The 21,432-nt window shown below is 40.6% G+C and overlaps 1 protein-coding gene across 3 annotated transcripts in view; it reads left to right on the top strand.

The window, feature by feature from the left end:
- Positions 1-21,432, top strand: part of SRGAP1 (SLIT-ROBO Rho GTPase activating protein 1) — a 149,050-nt gene that overhangs the window by 70,111 nt on the left and 57,507 nt on the right. For all 3 annotated transcript variants that reach the window (XR_011807390.1, XM_027456418.3, XM_038183303.2), the window contains exons 2-4: positions 3,207-3,402; positions 5,514-5,676; positions 16,231-16,293. Coding sequence is in view for 2 of the 3 variants with exons in the window: in XM_027456418.3 (XP_027312219.2) it covers positions 3,207-3,402; positions 5,514-5,676; positions 16,231-16,293 (422 nt within the window). In the remaining variant the exon portion in view is untranslated. The remainder of the gene's footprint in view (positions 1-3,206; positions 3,403-5,513; positions 5,677-16,230; positions 16,294-21,432) is intronic.

Below are 21,432 nucleotides of genomic sequence, written 5' to 3' on the forward strand. Positions count from 1 at the left end.
GCAGTGTGGAGAGGAGAAGGTGTTAATCTGTCCACCATTTGAATTGAATTTGAGTGTGCCAGCAAAACAGGGGAAGGGCAGGCACCTGCCCGTGTCTCTGGAGAGGCTGGGCTCTGCTTCTTTCAACTCGGCGCCCTCTCGGTGAGCTGGGTGTTTATTTCTTTGAACATGGTGCCGTGATATTCCCTGCAGCCCTTCCCAGCTCTAGGGACACACGTGTGGGTTGGTTAAAAATGACAGGAGCGTTGCCTTGGTGAATTTTTCCCTAACAGGAGGCAGTGGACAGCCCTGTGCTCCTCAGCAGTGCTTGGCCAGTTGCTTGGGATCTCATGATGTGCAGCCACTCACGCTGGCTGGCTGTTATGCCAATGTTTGTTGTTTTTTTCTTTCTTTTCTTCTTTTTTTTTTTAATCCACAGTTGTCTCTTACCAACAAGTAAAAATCACAACATTTGCTAATCTGTTGTCTCGTTCATTAGCATCTCCCCAGCCTGCCAATGTGGCACCGCCGCACACATTATTAGTAAAAGTAGAATTGAAAAGCAGGATCGGGACGCGAAGGGCTAGGAGAACTGCTGTGCCAGAGCCTCTTCCAAACAGACTGGTCTGCTGGCACGAGCAGGTCGTGCATCTCCCCTTTCTCTCCTCCAGCTGGAGACTTCCTTCATGAAGCTGCAGTCCCAGTAACAACCCACCTTACCCACAGCTTGGAGACCACCAGCCACTGTCAGCTCCCGAAAGTCATGCTCCAGTTTTGGTTTTGAACATGTAAGCTTGAAGGAAGCCACCGCTATCTACTGGAAATGCAGTGTCAGACGGCTGGTGTAGGTCCTCACTGTGTCTGTCATCCCTTGGTCGTTGTTTTTTGCATCTCTGTTCATATCTTCCTTTTTCTAAAATCTTTCCCTTTGCTGTTGCTATGGTAAAAGCCTGCCTAAAAGGAAGAACTGCAGCAGCAGCATCCACTGACCTACAACAAAATGAGAGCGTAGCTGCTCCGTGCAGAGCTCTGCCTTTGAGGTCACCGGTGGGAAATCTGTAGTGGGAATGGGGGATGACCAAAGTACAGGGACAACATCTGTGGGTATGGTTTTAGTCAAAAGTCCTGCTTCTAATCAGTGAATCTGTACAACTGATTTCCTATAAGCAGGAATTTTCCATGATTACAATACTAAAAGTAGTGGATGCCCAAAAAAAGTCTTTTTTTTCTTTTTTTTTTTTTTTTTCCCTGTTAATAACCTTCCAGCTCCAATGTAAATTTCTCCTCTACATACACAAATGTCATTGATACAGTGTTGTGTTACAGTGGCTCAGCCTTGCTGGAGGCACGGTGCTTTTCCAGCGAGCTGATTTGAAATGAAATGAAAACCAAGCCGTGAATTCTTTGGTTCACCTCCCGGAGTATAAAAATGGATGGTCTCATTAATGATTAACACAGCAGATGGTAGCTCAAAGGAGATTTGGAGGAAAACACTGCAGTATCTCCCTCCTCCAGTAAATATATTGACTTAACAGCTTTCTGTGCTCATCCTACTTTATTTCAACAGACACGGCTGAATCCCAGAAGGGTGGATCTCTGCCTTTATACCTGCTCTAAGATAAGTGAGGATGCATCAGTTCCTAGCTGCCTCGGATAAGGTTTTGCAATATTACCACTCGCTGGTTTGCAGTTCCCGGTGATGTTAGCAGTGGTTTTTAGAGAGATTTTCCACTTCGGCCCAGTGAGGCGTCTTAAGATTTCCAATGTCTCTTTACCCGCAGCACGGTTACACCATTAGGACAGGAGGAAATGGCCTTAGGACATGAGGAAACAGCCTCAGGTTGTGCCAGGACAGGTTTAGGTTAGATGTCTGGAAGCCTTCACAGACGGGGTGGTTCGGCATCGGAATGAGCTGCCCGGGGAAGTGGCAGCGTCTCCATTCATGGGAGTATTTAGGAGATGTGTGGGTGTGGCATTCAGGGACATGTTTTACTGGTGGGATTTGGTAGTGTCAGGTGATGGTAGGACCTGATGCTGTTAAGGGTCTTTTCTAATCGCTCTGATTTTGTGATCAAGTAAACATCCACAACCATTTTGCTTTTACATTACTTCACTTCTGGCATATTATTTTGTTATCAATAAGTCCCCGTTGCAGTGTTAAACCGTTTTAAATATATATATTCTATATGTAATTATATATATTATGGTTACAAAATGTTTACTCCTGTGTTTACTCCACAATATTGGATTACAATGTGCATGGGCAGCTGAAAAAGCTCTAACGAACCCGTCTCTCAAAAGAACCAGAGGGATGTTTTGAGACTAAGCGTTTGCAGAATGTGATTATCTGTTTAGCACTAAAGAAATAAAAGTGCTAAAAAACAGACCTTGAAAAGAAGCCCTGCCACACAGTAATTGTGCATATGGCAAACAGCAGTGGTAAGAAATCTGGAGGCTTTTCCCTGTTACTCCAGACTATCATTGTGAACATACATCCTCTTCTAAATTGACTAATTTGGTTTTACGTTAATAAATATACCACAATCTCTGGAACCCTGGATGCATTTTCAGACAGCAACTTCTAAATACACGTACACTGCTTCCTCGGAGTTCACTGTCGAGTATTGGTGAATTCATGTATAATATACCAGTTCTCCCTCTGGTGTAGATGGGGCAAATGTGAAAGCTCATCTGTGCACAGTTATGTTGGATAACGCCTCCGGAATTTATTGCAAGGTAGTTTCTGTGGCGTACTGATGATATGAGCTGGCATGGTCCACCTGGCAGTGAGCTGATCCCGGCACAAAGGGTGGACGCTTAGCCTGGCGTTTTTCAGGGTAGTAGAAGGAGTTGCTGCTCAAACAGTTGAACACCGCCCCCCACAAGCAGACTGCTCCGAGCCAGATGCCTTGCTAGTGCCAGAGGCTGGGAAAAGGATGGGAGAGGACAGTAGAGGCAGATCTGCTTACATGAGCCCAGCAGAGTTCTGAGCCCTTGCCTTGCCATAGCCATTTGTGAGAGAAAGGCAGCGGGCGGGAGGACACAGCACGCTGATGCAGATGTGTGCCATGGCTGCATGGGTGCTGCATCCCGCCACAGGACCTGAAATTCAGGTGCAGCTGCTGTAGCTGCAGAGGCTGAAGTACTCTGGAAGATTTGATTTAATTGATAATGCTCAGTTCTCATTTGTTTTCACTGACTTGAATGGCATGTTCTTTTTTTTTTAGAGATCCGAGCTCAACTCGTAGAGCAGCAGAAATGCCTGGAGCAGCAGACTGAAATGAGAGTGCAGCTCCTTCAGGATCTGCAGGATTTCTTCCGCAAGAAGTCGGAAATAGAGATGGAGTATTCCCGAAACCTGGAAAAATTGGCAGAAAGGTTCATGGCAAAAACAAGAAGTACAAAAGACCATCAGCAGTACAAGTAAGAGATATTTCCCTGCCTCTCATCCTCCTGTCTGCCATTCCTGTGTAACTGGAGTGCTACCCCACTTGTTGCTTCTGCTGTTTTTGAGTATTGTTAGGTTGGACCCAGGTCAAAGGCATATTTAAAATTTTCACTCCTGCTTAGAACATGGCTGTTCTCATTGCAGCTGAAGGTAGCTGGGTGCCTAGGTACTGTTTTGTAGATTTGGACCACTGCAGTTCTTTATGTAAACTTCTTAGAAATTATTTCAGTTTCTTAAAAGGTAAGTTGCACAGGTATGATCCCTCACCTACCGCTATTGACTTGAAACATCCAAAATTCACACAGTATCTAGAAGTGAAGCAGAGCCCCAGAATTGCTTGAAAGGTGCGGGCTGATCCATTGCAGTGGGGCTGACGGGTTTGAAAGCGTCTAAATAAAGGTCAATCACCATTACAAAAACAAAAAGGACAGGAAAATTGGGGAAAAAAAAAACAGGCATTGAGAAAGAAAGCTATTTTGATTTGTTGTAACATATGAACTTCAATCTGAAAGCTTGGGAGCCCAAGCTTTCATTCAGCCTGTGTCAGAATTCTTCTGCCTTTTCCAACAACCATCTTTTCTCATTCTTAAACACATGTTAAATCCAGACTGGCGAAGACTGATTTTGCAAGAGGTCACGAATGAAGTCCTGTCTTCGATTTTGTTGTGCAACTGTCCAATTGTTTTGAGAAGAGATAGCAAAAGTCACTTAAACAGGTGGTCCTCTTGCTGTTCCTATCATTCCGCCCAGAACAGGCAGGATGGCCCGGTAAATGCCTCTGTAGGATTGGCTTTGAGATATGCAGTGAGGACCAACTCATACTGGCACGGCTCTGCAGGGATTCTTCCACTATCTGAGCTGTGTGAGAAGACCCTGAAGCTCATCAGTATGAGTAACTCTGTCAAGATGTCCCTCTCAGACCAAATGGGGAAGTTTCCTTTATGCACTACTGATTCATAGCAAAGCATTGCACCACAGAATGATCAAGAAAAGGCTTTTGTCTGTTAATCATTCATTGCTGCTTTGATTCTGGGGGTAAAAGCTAAAGCCAGACAATCAGGTGATGAATTAAAGAGCATATTGTTAACAGTGAGAATAGTTAATTATTAGAACAATTTACCAAGAGCTGAAGGAGTTTCTCCCTCAATTCACTGCCACCTCTGGCTGTTTTATCTCCACACGCTTGATCTTTCTGACTGTATGAGAATCCTGCACAGGAAAAAAGAAACAGTAGCAAGTTTCTAGACTGTGAAGTTTCAAGACAAACTTGAAATTAAACTTTCAGTAAAATCAAAAGGCATATTTTATAATAGGTTTTTGTTGCCTGTGAAACAGCTGTTCAGCTACATGTATTTTTGTTTGGCTTTTGTAAAAGAAATCAGAAGTTGTTTGTGATTTCACTTTTCACTTTTTGCAACATTAAACACTTGTATCTACAGCACAAAATTCTGTAAAGGAAATTCAGAACCGTACCATCATAGAAAATGTACTTCCTGCTCTTTGTCTTGTAACTGAACTATCTGTGACTGGCAGAAGCAGAGTATTTATGAATGCTGTGAATTTACGAATGCTGATCACAGAATATGTATGCTTGTGACATATGTATACTTGTGTTTGCTATAATTTTATAGCAGTTACACAAATCCATTACTGTGAAACAGCCACACCTACAATTTTGCTTATGAAGGATTTCGAATGCGCTTGCTGTTCTTATTTATTTCTAATGTCAAAAAATTAAACATCATTACTATATTAATATTGTATCCATGGCCTTTTGAATCTGTAAGCAGCTGCAAGCTTTGTGGCAAGATTTTTAAGCTCTCGGCTGGCTTGCAGTTAGTGTCCTAAATTCTTATGCTTTTTCTGTATTTTTGTATCTATGCCTCATGGGATTTGTAAAATGTTTCTTAAACGAATCATCTGAAGCTTGCCTAACCTGAGTTATTCCAAGAATGGATAGACTGAGTGTTCAGAAGCAGTCATTTTTACATAAAAAGCTCTAAGTGTAAATGTCAGGGAGATGTTTGTGTTAATTATGTAACTTTTCCATTTCTATATGTGATATGTATGTCTGTCTCCTCCTCAGGAAAGACCAGAACCTCTTATCACCAGTGAATTGCTGGTACTTACTCCTGAACCAAGTGAGAAGGGAAAGCAAAGACCACGCAACGTTGAGCGATATCTACCTGAACAATGTGATCATGCGCTTCATGCAGATAAGCGAAGACTCCACCAGAATGTTCAAGAAGGTAATGTCTCTCCTGCAGTCAGTCCTCCTCCAGCGGGGAGTGCCTCTCAGATGCGTGAGGGAGGCGAATGTGTCTTAATAGCATTTGAGGAGAAGATTCAGCACACGTAGCATAAAATCTGTTTTAGCACACTTATAAATTCTTCATGACTGTTCTCACAGAGCAAATCCTTAGCGCTGAAATGTTTGGGAACTTGCTGTGTATGCTGGTGACCTTAAGAAATGAATCGCAAATATCTAAGTGGCAAAGAAAAAAGCCTCTTCTTCTCTCAAAAACACATTTGTCTACCCATGCAGAAAGAAAACAGTTTTCTCTTAGGAATCCCAAAATAGTCACATTGAATTAATGAAGTATCTGTAAAAACAGTATTTCATTATAACTCTGTCATCAGAAAAACTGTGATTCAAGCCAAATTAAGGGCATACCTTGCAGCAGTGCCATAGCATAAAGATTCTAGCATATGCTGTGATTCTCCTGAAGGAGTTTCTTTTCTTTCCCAATATTAAATATAAACGTACACTTTTGGTATCACACTACGTCTATTAGATCATTAAGCATTATCTCTGTACATACCTGTGCTTGTGCATGTCTGTTGCATGTTTTCATAACCCATACAATTTATAAATCCCTCTTTGACTAAGCATGCATTCTGAGGCAGTCTTAATTTGAGATTTATGTAATGTGTTTGCAGTTGTTGTTATAAACTTCTGAAACAAAAATAGAATATAAATGCATATCCGTCAGTCACAGCGGGATGCTGGTTGGAAAACGTCACACTCAGTACAAAAAAGAGTTCCAAAAGGTTACAGAATCTAAAGTATGTGACTAAATGTGATGGCATTTCCTGCAGGGGTAGCAGGTTAATACTTCAAAATAAGGAACTGATTTCACGTATACCTGACCACAATCCTAGACAGATAGCAATGGGGTGGGAAGAAGAATCCTCATTGTTGTGCATTGGTTGTAGTTGAAGGAAAAGAAATAAAAACATGTATCAGTTTTATTGGTGTGCATTAAAACCTGTGACAGTAATAGGATCAAAATTTATAGTTCTTCAATCAGTAGTGAGTCATTTGTGTAAGATGTGTTTGATGCATAAAACTGTAGTTCACCAACCACTAAACCGGCTAATAAGGAAGATCACTGTGGAAGTTGGAAAGATGAAGGGGAAAGCAATTTGAAAATCCTCAAGTAGAGTCTATGTGGAGGAGTCTCAGACTTGCTTGGAACAATAGAAATTTTTCATTAATGAATCTGGAATAGTTCCTCAGTTGCTTATGTTAGTTGCTCAGAAATCTCTTTTTTGCTGTATGTGCATTATTAGACTGGCCCATAGTTCAGATCTTTACCACTGGAAATTTTTGCTTTTGCTTCCCTTCTTTCCAGAGGCACTGTACAAAAATATCTAAAGTTTTCCATGGAGAGGTATATCTCCTTCTTTATTCACCTATAATTTACGAATGGGAATTGCTGCAGCCTACTTTTTAGGAGGAAGACATGTGGACCTTTTCAGTGCATTAACAGGAGGCACATTGTCACGTCTTCCTGACAGACTTTACTGTTTCCTCCATATCATGCCTAGGAAATTGTAATGTTTCAGAATTTCTCATTCTTGCAAAGCTTATCGAAGAAGACTAAACAGCTTTTCTTGTTATTTTATTCCTAATTTGGATTTTCTACAGGTAAAATAAGAGAAAGGAAATTATGTATGCATAACCCAAAGGTCACATTAGTGGAAAGAAGATCCTAAACAATCATATTACTACATTTTGGCAGGGTTTTCTGGTTATCACTCAGTGTGATACTGTCACATCAAGCAGCTATTAGTTAGCTTGGAGCACAGGCAGAGTTTGCTCCCTAAAGGATGCATGAAAGGACCTGAGCAAGACCCCAAGATGTGAAGGGGACAGTAACAAGGAGACACATGGCACCTTGGAGTAGTGTAAATGAGCTTTATGAGCTTGTAGCATCAATGTTGCAGTGGTCGTTCACCAGTATTAATTTTGAGCATTTATTTTTGGGACATCATTCTGTCAGGAATTAACAGTAGTTGGAGGATGATGGTATTTCCACTGACTCATGGTGTACACAACTCTCGCTGTAGTTCTTGCTGCAGAGTGCTTGTGAGGTGAGGTATTTGCTGTTAGTCCCCAGGTGCAGAACTGAATGAGGGTGAAGCTCCAGCTCTAGGTAAAAGGGAAGGGAGATATAAAATGAGGTGAGCCACATTGGACAGAGAGAAAACCAAGACCAGTGCGGGAAGTAAAGCTGTTAGCAAATTGTCTTGTTTTATTCATGAAGAACATAAGATGTCTACATTTATGTTTAGCCCAAATGGGCAGCTTCAACCATAATTTCTGTCAGATATGAATGAGCCATCTAACTCAAGATGCCTCACATCTCAGGACTGCTTAATGGGCATCCACTGGGGAACAGAGAGAGATGGGGTGCAAAATGCACGTGTCCTGTACTGCAGTCCACCTTGCAGGCAGAGGTCAGAGGAGCAAATAGGAGATGGGCTTAGAATAAGAAAGGAGACATCCAACACTCCCCTCCATCAAAATTGTGTTCTCCCTAGAGAAAATGATAAAGTTGTTGGAGAACTGTAAAAGTTGAGTAGGATATTTAACCAATTTCTGTCACTGTCTGTAGGTTATATTTTAAAAAGACTGGGTTTGTAATAAAATCCTGTCAGAGAAAATTTTAATCAATCTCTGTGGGTTTTGTCCCTATGAAAGCATATGGGATTTGTTCACTGTTCAGAGATTTTAGATTAAATAAGACACAAACAATATCCTGCAGATACTCATACATTGGAATCTCATCATAGTGTTCTCTGAAAGATGTACTCTCTCTCTAAGTAATAAATGTAGAGAATAAGAACATAAATCTTAAATATGAAGTTTTAAAAAATAAAGACTGACAAGTGTGTGCTCAATACCTTACAGCAGTCTGTGGTCAAAAACAGAAATACACCCATGTAACATTTGTTCTCATAGCACTGCACATAGGAGCACTTAATGTCTTTCAAAGTAATTTCCAAATACCAGCTAATAAAGCTTCTCTGTATTCAATAATTAAGTTAGTAAATTATATGTCTACCACTTTATTAACCTAATAGTGTTATGCATCCCTTGTACCACCTTGTTTTAGTTCTTCCCTGGTCCTGCAACACTGGCAGCTTCTGCATCTTTGGAGGTGCTTTAGGTCCCCTTTCCAGGTCGGGAGAGTAACTACATCGAATCTGGCTCAGAGGTGATCTCACAGAATCACAGAAGCCCTCCAAGATCATCTGGTCCAACCATCACCCTACCACCACTGTCACCTACTGAACCAGGTTCCTAAGCACCAGGTCCAACCTTTCCTTAAACACTCCCAGGAATGGTGACTCCACCACCTCCCTGGGCAACAAACTCCAGTGCCTGACTGCTCTTTCTGAGAAGAAATGTCTCCTAATTTCCAACCTGAACCTCCCCTGGCACAACTTGAGGCCATTCCCTCTATTCCTGTGAGAAGAGGCCAACCCCCAGCCCCCAACAGCTTCCTGTCATGTAGTTGTAGAGAGCAATAAGGTCTTCATCATTTTGCTCTAAACCCCCAAGTTGCCTGCTGCAGAAAGGGAAGGTGCCTCAGTGGATCTCCCTCTTTGTTGCTCACAGACAAGTTGCAGGTTGAAAACAGCAAAGTCACTCTGAGTTTCTTGGCTCATTCTGCACACGCACACACACACACCCTTCCCTCCTGCCCCCCAGGGACAACACTGCCCATTCTACTTCTCAATGGTAGCCTTTACTGGCTTTATTCAGCTGGCTGGTGGCCACATCAGTTCTCAAATGAAACTTTTTCCGTGAAGTAAGAACATTTTCTGGACATATACTCTTTATATCCTATCCCAAGACTGGCTCCAGCTGGACTTCTGGTAATGAAAATATCAAACAATATCTTCATTTCCTGGCCATGTTTTGTTCCCTTTCCTGTTCGTGCCTGATACGTGTAGCAACCCCTTTCTCTAGGCCTTCTGAAAAAGATGCATGTGATACCCAATGTTGGTCTGTATGAAATGTAGCAATAAGGGATGTCTCTGCCCCTTGGTCTTTGTGCCTTCCCTTGGCTCGCTCTCTGTTACTCCTGACCCGTGCAGTGTTCTTTCTCATTCTGGTTCTTCCTTTCTGTGCTTATTTACATCTGTCCTAACATTTGGGTTATTCTGGTGAATATTTTTTTTATAGGTTCCAGTTTACGTGTTCTAATGGGCCAAAACAAATTGTATTCACACACCTGTTCATGGCTTGCTTGTCTGGGCTGATCCACTTAATATTTGGACACTCATTATTTTTGTTCTCCTGGGAGCAATTTGTCATTCTTTTTTACAGGGGTCAGGATCCAGCTTCTGTTTAAATGTACTAAACGCAGGACAAGGATACGATCTAGTTCAGAGATTTTAAGGCATTTACCTGATTGTATTATGCCAGGCCTCATACTATCAGGGAGGCACTTAAGCTCATCTTTTTCTCAGTTGCTGGCATATAAAAGCAGTACAGATTGCTGTTCATGCCTGGCCTTATTGTTGCACATAAAATTACAAACAGAAAGTAGCAGAGTTCAAACCTTGCATGCTTGCACGTCTCTTCAGGCAGATGGGGTAGATGGCCTCATGGGGACAATTAAAGAATAAAGCAATAAGGAAAAATGTCAAGCAGAAGGAAAAAGTATTATGCAGAACATTCCATGCAGTGATTCTGGTTACCCCAGCATTAATAATCAACTCTATAAACACATAACCACAAAATCCTTAAGCAGATTTGTATATTTATAATTTATAAAAATGTATTTTCTTTGGACAGAAACCATAACGAGGCAAGATGAACATATCTTCCAGTGTTTACAGTAAAAGATGCTGGAGAAGCCAAGCACAATAAATATTTTAGTTCCATAATCTGGCTATTAACAGGGACTGTGACTACTTGCCAAATCTCTTTGGAAGTTATAAAAATTGTGGCATAGAGAGCGACTTTTCACATCATTTTCTTAAATGTTTAGAGGTTTAAAAGGATAGCAAAGCAATTTGTTGCTATAAACTGGCAAATCTGGGACATAATGTTACTGTCACACACTGGCTATGTCAGTGTCACAGCAGCTCATGGAAGCTTCTTCTAAGCAACGGTTTGCATATCACTTCCCCCGGGGACCAGCAGCAAGCTCATTTAAAAGAAGCAGTCACAGAATATTTTCCCTAAATGATGCAACTGATAGTAGCATTGTGTGTGCTAAATACAGACACCAAAGAGTTCCAGGAACAACTTGACTGCCTAAAATTTCAATAAAAAAAACAGATGAGTAAACTTTGGGTGCCCAATTACACTCTTTCTAAAATGGACGGAAAATTCTTACAGACTTCACTGAAAGGGGATTAATGTGGAGTAAAATTTTAAGTTTATCCAGCATTAACCCGTAAACACAAACCTTGATAACATCAGGAGGGCCACTGATGTGTTTAAAGTTGAGCATTTCTGCTCCAGATGTCTGTTGGGAAAGCAAAACAGCAGGCTGTAAGTGATCCAGGAGACTCCTGGAGATCATTGAGGATAACTTGCTGGAAAAACTGACCAGAGGAGAGGTGTTACTGGACCTGGTGCTCACCAGTGAGGAGGAACTCGTTAAAGAGGTTCAGACTGGAGGCAGTCTGGGCTGCAGCAACCATGCCTTGGTTGAGTTCACAATCTGGAGGAGTATGGGTTTGGAGAATGGACCAACTTGTTAGCATCACTGATAAGCACCAGCCTTGGGCAAAGGGGAATTGAGCAGTTTGTTCTTGTTTATCTCGCTTACAAACTTTGTGGATGGAGGTCCACAAGCTTGGTATGAGAGGTTGCTGAAGGAGGGACTTTTGTGTTGGCAGGATGACCCTGTTCTTACAGCAGAACAGAAACTTGAGGGCCACAGTGCCTGAGTGAAACCTTTTTCTTCTGTAAAATGAATATTAAAGTCCACAACCCTGAATATGATAATGAGCTTAATGAAGTATGTGCTAAACATGTATGACTATAACTCTTCACTCAAATCATGGTAAACATCACCCTAGGGAGGGAATGGATAAGGATAGAACATATTTTAAAAAAAAAAAAAAAAAAAAAAAGGGGAGTTGGTGTAAACATCCAGGAGAATAAAAAAGAAAAAAAAAAAAAAAAAAAGAGAAGATGAAGTTAGAGTGAGGAAAAAAGAAGAGCTGGGGGTGAAAAGAAGAAATTAGAAACCTAGAAGATGCTGTGCCCTTTTCTCCTCCACCAAGACAGGGAAACCTTGGGTGCCTTCCCTTTTTGGTGAGAAATACCTGGGATAGCATTTTGCTAGCACTATTATCTTGTGTTATCACCATTGCAGTGTATTTATCAATGGCAATTCCAAATTTGTTGTATCTGTCACCTCATTAAATACGTTCAACTTTGTGAAGCTCTCAGTGAAAGTCCTTGGCAGGGCTCTGAAACAGGCAAACCTTGGACTGCAAATGCTTTCAACTCTGTGAAACTCTGTGAGAGCTCTTAGCAAGGCTCTGAAACAGGCAAACGCTGGCCCCTGGTAAGTCCCCTCTCATGCAACAATGGGCTTGGCAGAGCCCATTGTCCCTCTTAGGGACAGAACAACTGGTCAGAGCTGGTAACTCTTTAATAACGCTTTTCTTAGAGCTTTCTGGTGAAACTGAACAAGTACAAGTCTATGGGGACCAATGACATGCATCCCAGTATCCTGAAGGAATTGGCTGGTTCAATTGCCAAGCCTCTCGCCATCATATTAGAAAAGTCATGGCAGTGAAGCAAAGTCCCTGGTGACAGGAAAAAGGGAAACATCACTCCCATTTTTAAAAAGACAAGAAAGGAGGACCCAGGGAACTACAGATGGATGAACTTGGGATGTTCAGCCCAGAGAAGAGAAGGCTCTGGGAAGACCTCATTGCGGCATTTCAGTTCTTAAAAGGGGCACTTAAAAATACAGAGGGTGACTTTTTACTCAGGCAGATAGTGATAGGACAAGGGAGAATGGTTTTAAACTAAAAGGGGGTAGGTTTAGATTAGATGTTAGAAGGATATTATTTACTCGGAGGGTGACGAGGCAGTGGTACAGATTGCCCACAGCAGTTGTGGATGCCCCATCCCTGGAGGTGTTCAAGGCTGGATGGGGCTTTGGTTTAGTGGGAGGTGTCCCTGCCCATGGCATGGGGTTGGGACTGGGTGGTCCTTAAGGTCCTTTCCAACCCAGGCTATTCCATGATATACCAAAAGGTGTGTTTAAGTACGCAGCCATGATCTATCCTACCATTAATTTAGGTTAAAAAACAAAACAAAAAGAACTCTTAAATTCCAGTGACAGTTTCTTCAAATTGGCTCTTCATGCTTTGAACCAGATTAGTTAAAAATGCATTATTTTTAGGAAGAGTTTACATGTACTCTAACATTTTTAGTACAGTCTATGGTCTTTTCGTTAATAGATGCTAATACATTTCTCTAGGACATAGGGAATAGGGAAGTATCTCGCTGATTGTTTCTCAGGTTTTAATGGCCTGACTAGAGCTATCAGCTTAGCTCCAGGAAAATGTGTGTTCAAAACATTCTGCTGTTTGGCTCCCCTGCAGAGAGGCTCCTAGAGGAGCACACTGCTCAGACATGTTGAACTACTGCAGAGAATAGGTAGCATCAAAGAGAAATAGGAGAGCCATTAGCCACTGAAAATAAATGCACTCCTTATCTGCTGCTCTACCGCACTATACATTGCACACTAAAAGCCATATCGCTAGCCACTCAAAGTCAGTATTTCTTGATTCTAAATGCTAATGTAAAATGTGTTGGTTCTTGAACATAAAACCCTTTTACAATTGTTTTGTTTTGTTTTGTTTTGTTTTGTTTTTTACACAAAAGAATCTGTGAAGGGTATAAAGAAAACCGTCTTTTCAGTCTCACTTTCAGAAAAAAAAAGGCAACTTTTGTGCTACCTCGTTAAGTCGTGCTGCCTTAAAACCAATCTTGGTGTATTCAGGGCTTGTGCTGTCATCAGCTTTGAGATCGCAGCGACCAGCAGTTGAAAGGGATAAATTGCTTGGAGCTGGACTTCATCTCTACAGTTTTTTCCCATGTGTGTATGTTGTCATCTAACAGTTGTAATGTCTACCATCTCCTTTGTATGTTTTGTCCTTCTTTCTGCTAAAATGATTTAAAAAGTAGACTGCTCGTATTCAACAGTATGGAAGCAGCTTTCCAAGAGAAAACAGGTGGCCTCCAGTTCTTGGATCTTTTAGGAGATGTGTAAGCTGTGTCAGAGCTGCACTGCTGACTTTTTTGAAGGCAGGGTGCCAATGTAAAGCAATGAAAAGCAATGAAAAGCAATTCAGAGTTTTGGTTAAAGCTTTTACTGGGTTTCCCTACAGCAGTTTGCAAATCTTCAATCCTTCTCCAGTCCTTTGCAATTCTTCACATGCAGTCTATGCACTGCTATGCATTTGATTTTTTTTTTGTCCTTAGCATTAGATAAAAATAATGTGATATTTGTAAAGAAATTGAAGTGATAAGAATTGTTTTCTAGCTACTGGAGTGGCAGAGCATAGCTCTTGAAAAAATACCAGACTTTTGTAAGTTCATTTGCAGCCCTGAAAGCTATCCATATCCTGGGCTGCACCAAAAGCAGCGTGGCCAGCAGGGTGAGGGAGGTGATTCTCCCCCTCTGCTCTGTCCTTGTGAGACATCAAGCCCTGTGTTCAGTCCTGGGGCCTCCATAACAAGAAGGACGTGGAAATATCAGAACGTCAGATGTGGGGTGGAAATATTAGGCCCCAGAGGAGGGCCACAGAGCTGATCAGAGGGCTGGAGCACCTCTCCTGTGGAGACAGGCTGAGGGAGCTGGGGTTGTTCAGCCTGGAGAAGAGAAGGCTCCATGGAGACCTTACAGTGGCCTGCCTGTACCTAAAGGGGGCCTGCAGGAAAGCTGGGAAGGGACTTCTTGTCAGGGGGTGCAGTGATAGGACAAGGGGGAATGGCCTTAAACTGAAAGAGAGGAGATTTAGATTAGATATAAGGAGGACATCCTTCACTCAGAGGGTGGTGAGGCCCTGGCACAGGCTGCCCAGAGCAGCTGTGGCTGCCCCATCCCTGGAGGTGCTCAAGGCCAGGCTGGATGGGGTTTTGGGCAACCCCCATGGCAGGGGGTTGGAGCTGGGTGGGTTTTAAGGTCCCTTCCAACCCAAGCCATTCTGTGATTCTGTGATTATATTTCTAGTTTCCTGTCAGTTACAAATCATCTTGCATGTAAGGATTGGAATGAATGCTGATAAGTGGTAGGGCACATTCCTTAAATACTGCCCAGAGTTAGGGGTATGATAGTAGGGATAGGAAGAAAATATGCAAAGTGTTCTGTTCCAGCTACTGATGTGTTGGTTTCATCCTTCTGAGAGACATAGTGGGTGGGATGTGTGCTGTGGTTCCTTCTCGTATGTGGGTGTTGCACTGGAAATTCTCATTCAGAAACCATTATTCCTGCAGGTGTTTTAGAGATGGCCAAGTATGTGTTAGCAGCCTTGGAGATAAATTGCCCCAGAAGACTTTCCTTTGGCTCCTGTACAAATACAAAGTACTTCTCATAGCTAAGGCCATTATCTATTATGAAGTTGGCCTTTTTAGACGCTGGGCTAATTATCAATATATTCACAGAAAAAGAAAAAAAAAGCTGACATCTCCAGAATGTATGTTATGATCGTACACATTGCAGAAGAAATGTAGCCAGGCTTTTTGCCAAATCCTGTAGTTCTATTCTATAGTTGTTTTCCAAAGGCTGTGGTACAAATGCCTTCAACTCTTGCACAGTTGCCACAATTTTCATCTGATTAAACTGCTATGGTCAACTAACAAAGGAATATATTTGAATGAGACTCCAGTTAAATACTCTTATTTTGACATACTTGATTTCTGTAATAACCACTGCCAAGTATTTCTTTTTTTTCTGGGTCAGAATGAAAGTAAAGCCAGAGTCCAGAAAAGCTAAACAAAGCTGTTTCAGCAGCCCACTCTGTGGAGTATTATGTAGTTGAGTATCTGTTTCAAAGAGGAGCCACAATTATTTCTTGCATAAATATTTAGATAGTTGCATGTGCTGAGAAACAAAGACTATTCTAGATCTGAAATTGTGAGGGACGTCCATCTAGAATTTTATATTCCACGTGGTTTAGTTTATGTATATACCGTAGCAGTTGCAAGACAGTACACAGTTTGTTCCATTAAAAAGGCTTGTAACATTAATCCTGACCTTCGCCCTTTCTGTTGGCACCTAATTTCCCAATGCTTCTTGAGAATCTCCCTCTTAAACTACTTCTGAGTTTCCTTTTATAAGTGTTCTGTCCAGATGTTGTCTGTCTACCTCTGCCTTCCCAAATGATTATTTTTAGTGCACTGTAATTCCGACAGAATGTTGTCTTTGCAAGCTGCATTGCATTCACTATCTAGGACGAGCAATTAATACAAATAGTATGTTAGAGTTTTTGCGTGCCTTTTTCTAATGATTTCTTTTTAATTACAGAGCAAAGAGATTGCATTTCAGCTTCATGAAGACTTAATGAAAGTTCTTAATGAGCTTTACACGGTAAGTACAGTTGCTTACTTAGCTTATCTTATACAAATTCCATATCAGACTTCTTCTATAAGCTTTAAGTATCCTTTTATCTACCAAGTTACCCCCAGTGGAGGTTCTTATTTTTGTCTCTTTACACGAGGCCAAATTATCTCTTTTGGAAAGACCACTCCACTCACTTGTTTAGAATACGTACACTAATACTTTCAGGATTACTCTCTACTTTCAAACCTTTCTCCCCCCAGACTATGCTAAACCAGTTTCTCATCATTTTTTTTGGTTATTAATAAGGCATTTCTACTCAGACCTTACCAGAGCAAAGCTTTTCTGCCTTTTTTATTTTTTTGCCAGTGTTGCCATCTACTTCGTTCGAATCATTGACTAGACTCAGTAAAAGTCATAGTTGCTTGCAGATCCTGTGCAGTGGTGTCTAAACATTTCCTATGTGTACTGCCATATCCTTGAAAAGTAAATAATGAAAAGAAAAATGGAAGGTTGTATAGGCTTTCCATACCATTCTGAAAGGTCAGGAAGAGAAAAAACAAAACATAGAGCATTCTGGCAAGCTTCTGCTAACTGTTTGGAAATTCTGAAAGAGGAGAAGTCTGAACTTCTTTTCCTCTTCAAAACTCATCTACTTATCTCATTACTGCAGGATGAGATCCTGTCTGCCTGAAAGCCATCTCTCAAAATGTTCTGGGGACAGGTACCAACAATATTTTCTAAGAAAGAACCAAGTGAGAATTACTTTTTGTTTTGTTTTGTTTAAACATAGCTCTGCAATGAAAAGGAACTGGTGAGATCCACCTCCTACAAGTCTGTTGATTCCTGCTGGTTGAGCAAGTAGTACGTCTAAATTTTATCTTGTATCTGAAAGAGATGAAAGTTCTACACCCAGATACCTTACATAACAGTCCCTAGACTGCTCCCTTCCCTATCCTCAATATTTGGGGGACCAGAAAAACAAAACAAAACCCAACAATAACAGTAAAAAAACAACACAATATTTATGTCGAGAAATGATTTGTGATTTTAAGGAAGTTTAGGAAGACATCAGAGACCAGTTCTCCTCACGCTGAGATCAGTCAAGCATTACTTGTGTCTCATCTGTTTTTATTTTGACCTAGGAAAATTGTGCACCATCTGCAGATGGGTTGAAGAGCATTTGAACTCAAGAACAACTTGGGTGGCGAAAAAGAATTCCAAATAAATGTAGACCTGTATCACTGCCCTAGATTCTTTTGGATTGTAGTTAAGGATGCAAGTTCCTAAAACCTGCCTAAAACTTTTTTTTCTCTTTTTTTTGAGGGCTTTTCTTAATTTTTTTTCCTGAAATCACCGCTGATTTTGTAAAACATGATACTGCAAAAGCTTGTTGCCTCAGGCCTGTAGTCTCTTAAATATGCTGGGATCAGCTTCACTAAAGTAGTGATAGCCTCAGACAATTCACACAGCTGCAGGGAATCAGCGACTGTAGGAGCAATTGCACAAGCAGGACTTCAGTGATGAGTAAGCCCTGAAGATACAGCCTTGTTCCAATTAAACAGTTATGTAACTCGAGAGCCCAGTGAGGTGCAGGATTAGTGCCTGTGCTCCCAGGATAGGAAAACACTGAAGCCTGTGCTGAAATACTTGGCTGAATCACCAGTGAAAATCCACAGGACTGAGCTTTAGTATTTTCATTCTTTTTCATCACATTAGTGCTTATGTCTTCCCACTAAGAGCTGCAGAAGTTTATTCAGATACGAACTTCTATGTTATGCCCTCCAGTGAGTTCCCCTTCATTTCTCAGAATTCAAAATTTTTGATAACTAGGAAGGTTTTTTAAGCTGATAGAATACAGAATATATGCACCATTTAAATTAAATTACTGCTGTACAATACTTTTGGGGGGATGAAATAAACCACCTAATTTTTAGGCATCTGCAATGTAGGTACAAATATCCTAGCCTGCTGTCTGCGTTCCAGTTACAGGTGCTGGAAATCTAATATGGGGAGATCAGAACCCTTCACCTGATCAGAACCCTTCAGCTGATCATGTGCTTCAGATGAAATTAACTACACCGATAACTCTGCTGTCCAGTTTTTCATTGATTGCAAAGGACTTTATCAGCTGTAGGTGCCCATATTTACCCAGAAACAAGCCACACTTAGTAAAGTGACAATATGGTGCAGAATAGCACCTGCTCCAATAGCACCTGCTCCACTACTTGCAGCCTTAGAATGATCATCAGCTTATCTGTGTAACATATATCCTGGTGTACATAAAGGTAGAAAGATACTTAGACAGATGAACACCTCATACATAGGTTTTTAATTCTGTGTAACATTTACTGTTTACAGAATATGATCATATCATAGTGGCTTCACATAAACAAGTATCTACATTTTTTAACTCCAGGAGGCATGTTTCTCAGTCATTTACAAAAAGTTAAAGTCATCTTTCTGCTTTTCCCATGATTTATGGGAAGAAAAAAAAAAAGCAAACAAACAACAACAACAAAACAGTAAGATTAATTTCAGTCTTACTGTTGTGAAGTAAATCTTTGTGTCCAAAAGAAATCAAATGAATTTCAAGTCAGTAAAAAACTGAAGTCTCTCCCTGTTAATCTACTCTGGTTTTTGAAAGAATGGTACTTTCATGAAATGTAACTGCTAAAATGTAAAGCCTTACTGGAGTTTAAATACCCCTAAAGCCTCCATGTGAGAGGCCAAATATCAGTTTCTAAACACACTGAGTATGTGCATGAATGGGTTTAATAATCTGCTTACTGCTTATGGCATCATCCTTTATTTTACAAGAAAGATCTGTAAAATAAGGTCACCTTCCAGAATTTAAAAAAAAATAAAAAAATTACAAAAATGCACTGAAAAGAATGAGAGTATTAAAATCATTAAAAGCTAAAATAAGGAGAAGGACTTGTTTTGAGGCATGGGCATAGTCATTATAAAGAAGTTGAATGTTTTATTTGTTACTCCTTGAACTTCTCAGATAAGGGTTGGGTCCCTTAGGCAGATGTATGCAGGCACACAAGTATTTTTGCAGCTTCACAATACCTCTTTCATGCAAGCATCATGTTGTACACTCCACCGACAAGATGTAAGATTTCCCTAGATTTATCCTAGATGTTCTGGGATGAAGGGCTAGATTAAGTAATTGTTCCAAACCCATATGATGAGAGGTTTTACCACCCATCTCTAGCCAGACATCAGGCCTTACCCAATCTGCATTCAGATTTTTCAAGCACAAGGTACCTCAAAACCAATTAGAATGATACAGAGTAAATGGGATGTTTAAATTAATTGCTACTGATTTGATCCAGATATTTTTAATGGATGAATTCAGACACAACCTACTAAGTATCAGAATAATAACTGACTTTGTTCTGGTGATAGTGCTGCATCAAGTGTCCTAGTCATCTGTATCACAGCCGGTGTCAGAAATAAAAGGTAATTTCAGGACCCTTCTCTGAAAATTCAAGCTTCACTTCTGCCTCAGAAAATCCTTTTTAACCTGTTCATAGGATCAGATCTAACTACTGCTCTAGTTAGGGACTTTTGTCCGTTGGTGTTGATGGTTTTTAAATCAAATCCTTCAAATCAATAAGTAGTGCTATAGATTTTGCAAAGGAGAAACTGTTCCAAGAGAAGAAAAAAATAAAGCCCCGAGGAGTTGAAGAGACTTGCCACCTTTCACTAAGAATGCAGTCTGACGGTTTCCAATTAAAAAACCTCTTTCTGCGCAGATATATTTTTAAGACCATGGAAGTCTGAATCTCTGCTTTTTGAGAGACAGCAAAGCTATTTGGCTGCATATTGAATGTGGAGAAGCTCAGAACTGCAGTGAAATGTCCAAAAAAATAAAGTCAGACATTTTAGAATATTAAATGCCCGTTCTTTAAAAAATCACTCCATTAAGAGATCTTTCGCCTTGCTTACACTTTATGTAACTCCTTCTTTTACCCATTTGCATCACTAGGAATTATCCTGAAAATAGGAGATGTGTATAATAGGTCTTCTGTTTATTCCCTGAGAGTAGTTCAGCTTGTATTCACTAAAAATAATCAAATAGATAAGTTTCAGTCTGTATCTTTGCAAGTTCAGTAAATTATAAGTGGCAAGTACTTTTAATTATGCATGGTTTCTCCTTGGCTGTGCCAGACAATCAGTATTTTCAGGTCTGCAACATCCCAGCTACTGTGCATTCATCTTACTCCTATCCTCTCCCTATTACTCTTTCAGCCAGTGTAGGCTGGAAATTAGTCCCATGTTTTACATAAGGATATAAGCTGTTGAAACTAGAGCAAGGTGTTCCTTTTGAGTAAGCAGAGATGAAGAAATAAAAGCCCATTTAGTTGTGTGAGGTCACAGGTTGAAGGGTTTTTCCTGACAATTCCAGAAAAAATGTTGATCAAACTGAAAACTGTAGAGGTTTGTGTCGATGTTTTTTGCAAACTGAGAGATTTAGAGATCTTTTTACATGTTGATTGAATGAGCAAATAAATTATTGATTTTACCATTGATCCTCCTTGCTACAGAGAAGGCTCCCCAAACTCTTCTTACATTTCTCTTGAAAGCTACCATATCTTGTAATATCAGATCAAGTATTACAAAATAGCAATAACATCTGAGTAATGGGGCATGATAGGAAACAGTGGGTAGGCATAGTCTTTTCTTGCAGTGCAGGGAAGTCTCCACTGAAGTTCTTTAGGAGTCAGGGCATATTCGTAAATGACCTCCAAGTGTGTGTGTGGTGGTGGGGAGTAATGAGTAGACATTGGAGGGAAAAAGGCATTTCACGTAAATACAACATGTTGAACTTTAACTGACTGGTAACAGTAGTTAATTCTAGGAAAATATACCATGCAACTTTAAAGAGTGGGGGGATCAGCTGTCAGAAGCAATTAGGAAAAGAAAAGAGAGCAAGACTGAAAACATAATTGGATGCATTTATAATTCTGGCCCATGTATACTCATATCTTTCAGTACTGTCTATGGCTCTGACCTCACGTGGAAACACTGGAAAAAAGTACTTGGAAGAAAGATCCATTGAGGGTTTTCTTATGAGTCCTACATCTACTGTTCATGACATTTCTTCCTTTTAAGGAGAAATTACTAACGTCCACTCCTCCTTCAGAAGAGAGGCTAAGT

Source organism: Anas platyrhynchos, chromosome 1 (genome assembly GCF_047663525.1).
Source record: "Anas platyrhynchos isolate ZD024472 breed Pekin duck chromosome 1, IASCAAS_PekinDuck_T2T, whole genome shotgun sequence".
In the NCBI taxonomy this organism is placed as follows: Eukaryota; Metazoa; Chordata; class Aves; order Anseriformes; family Anatidae; genus Anas; species Anas platyrhynchos.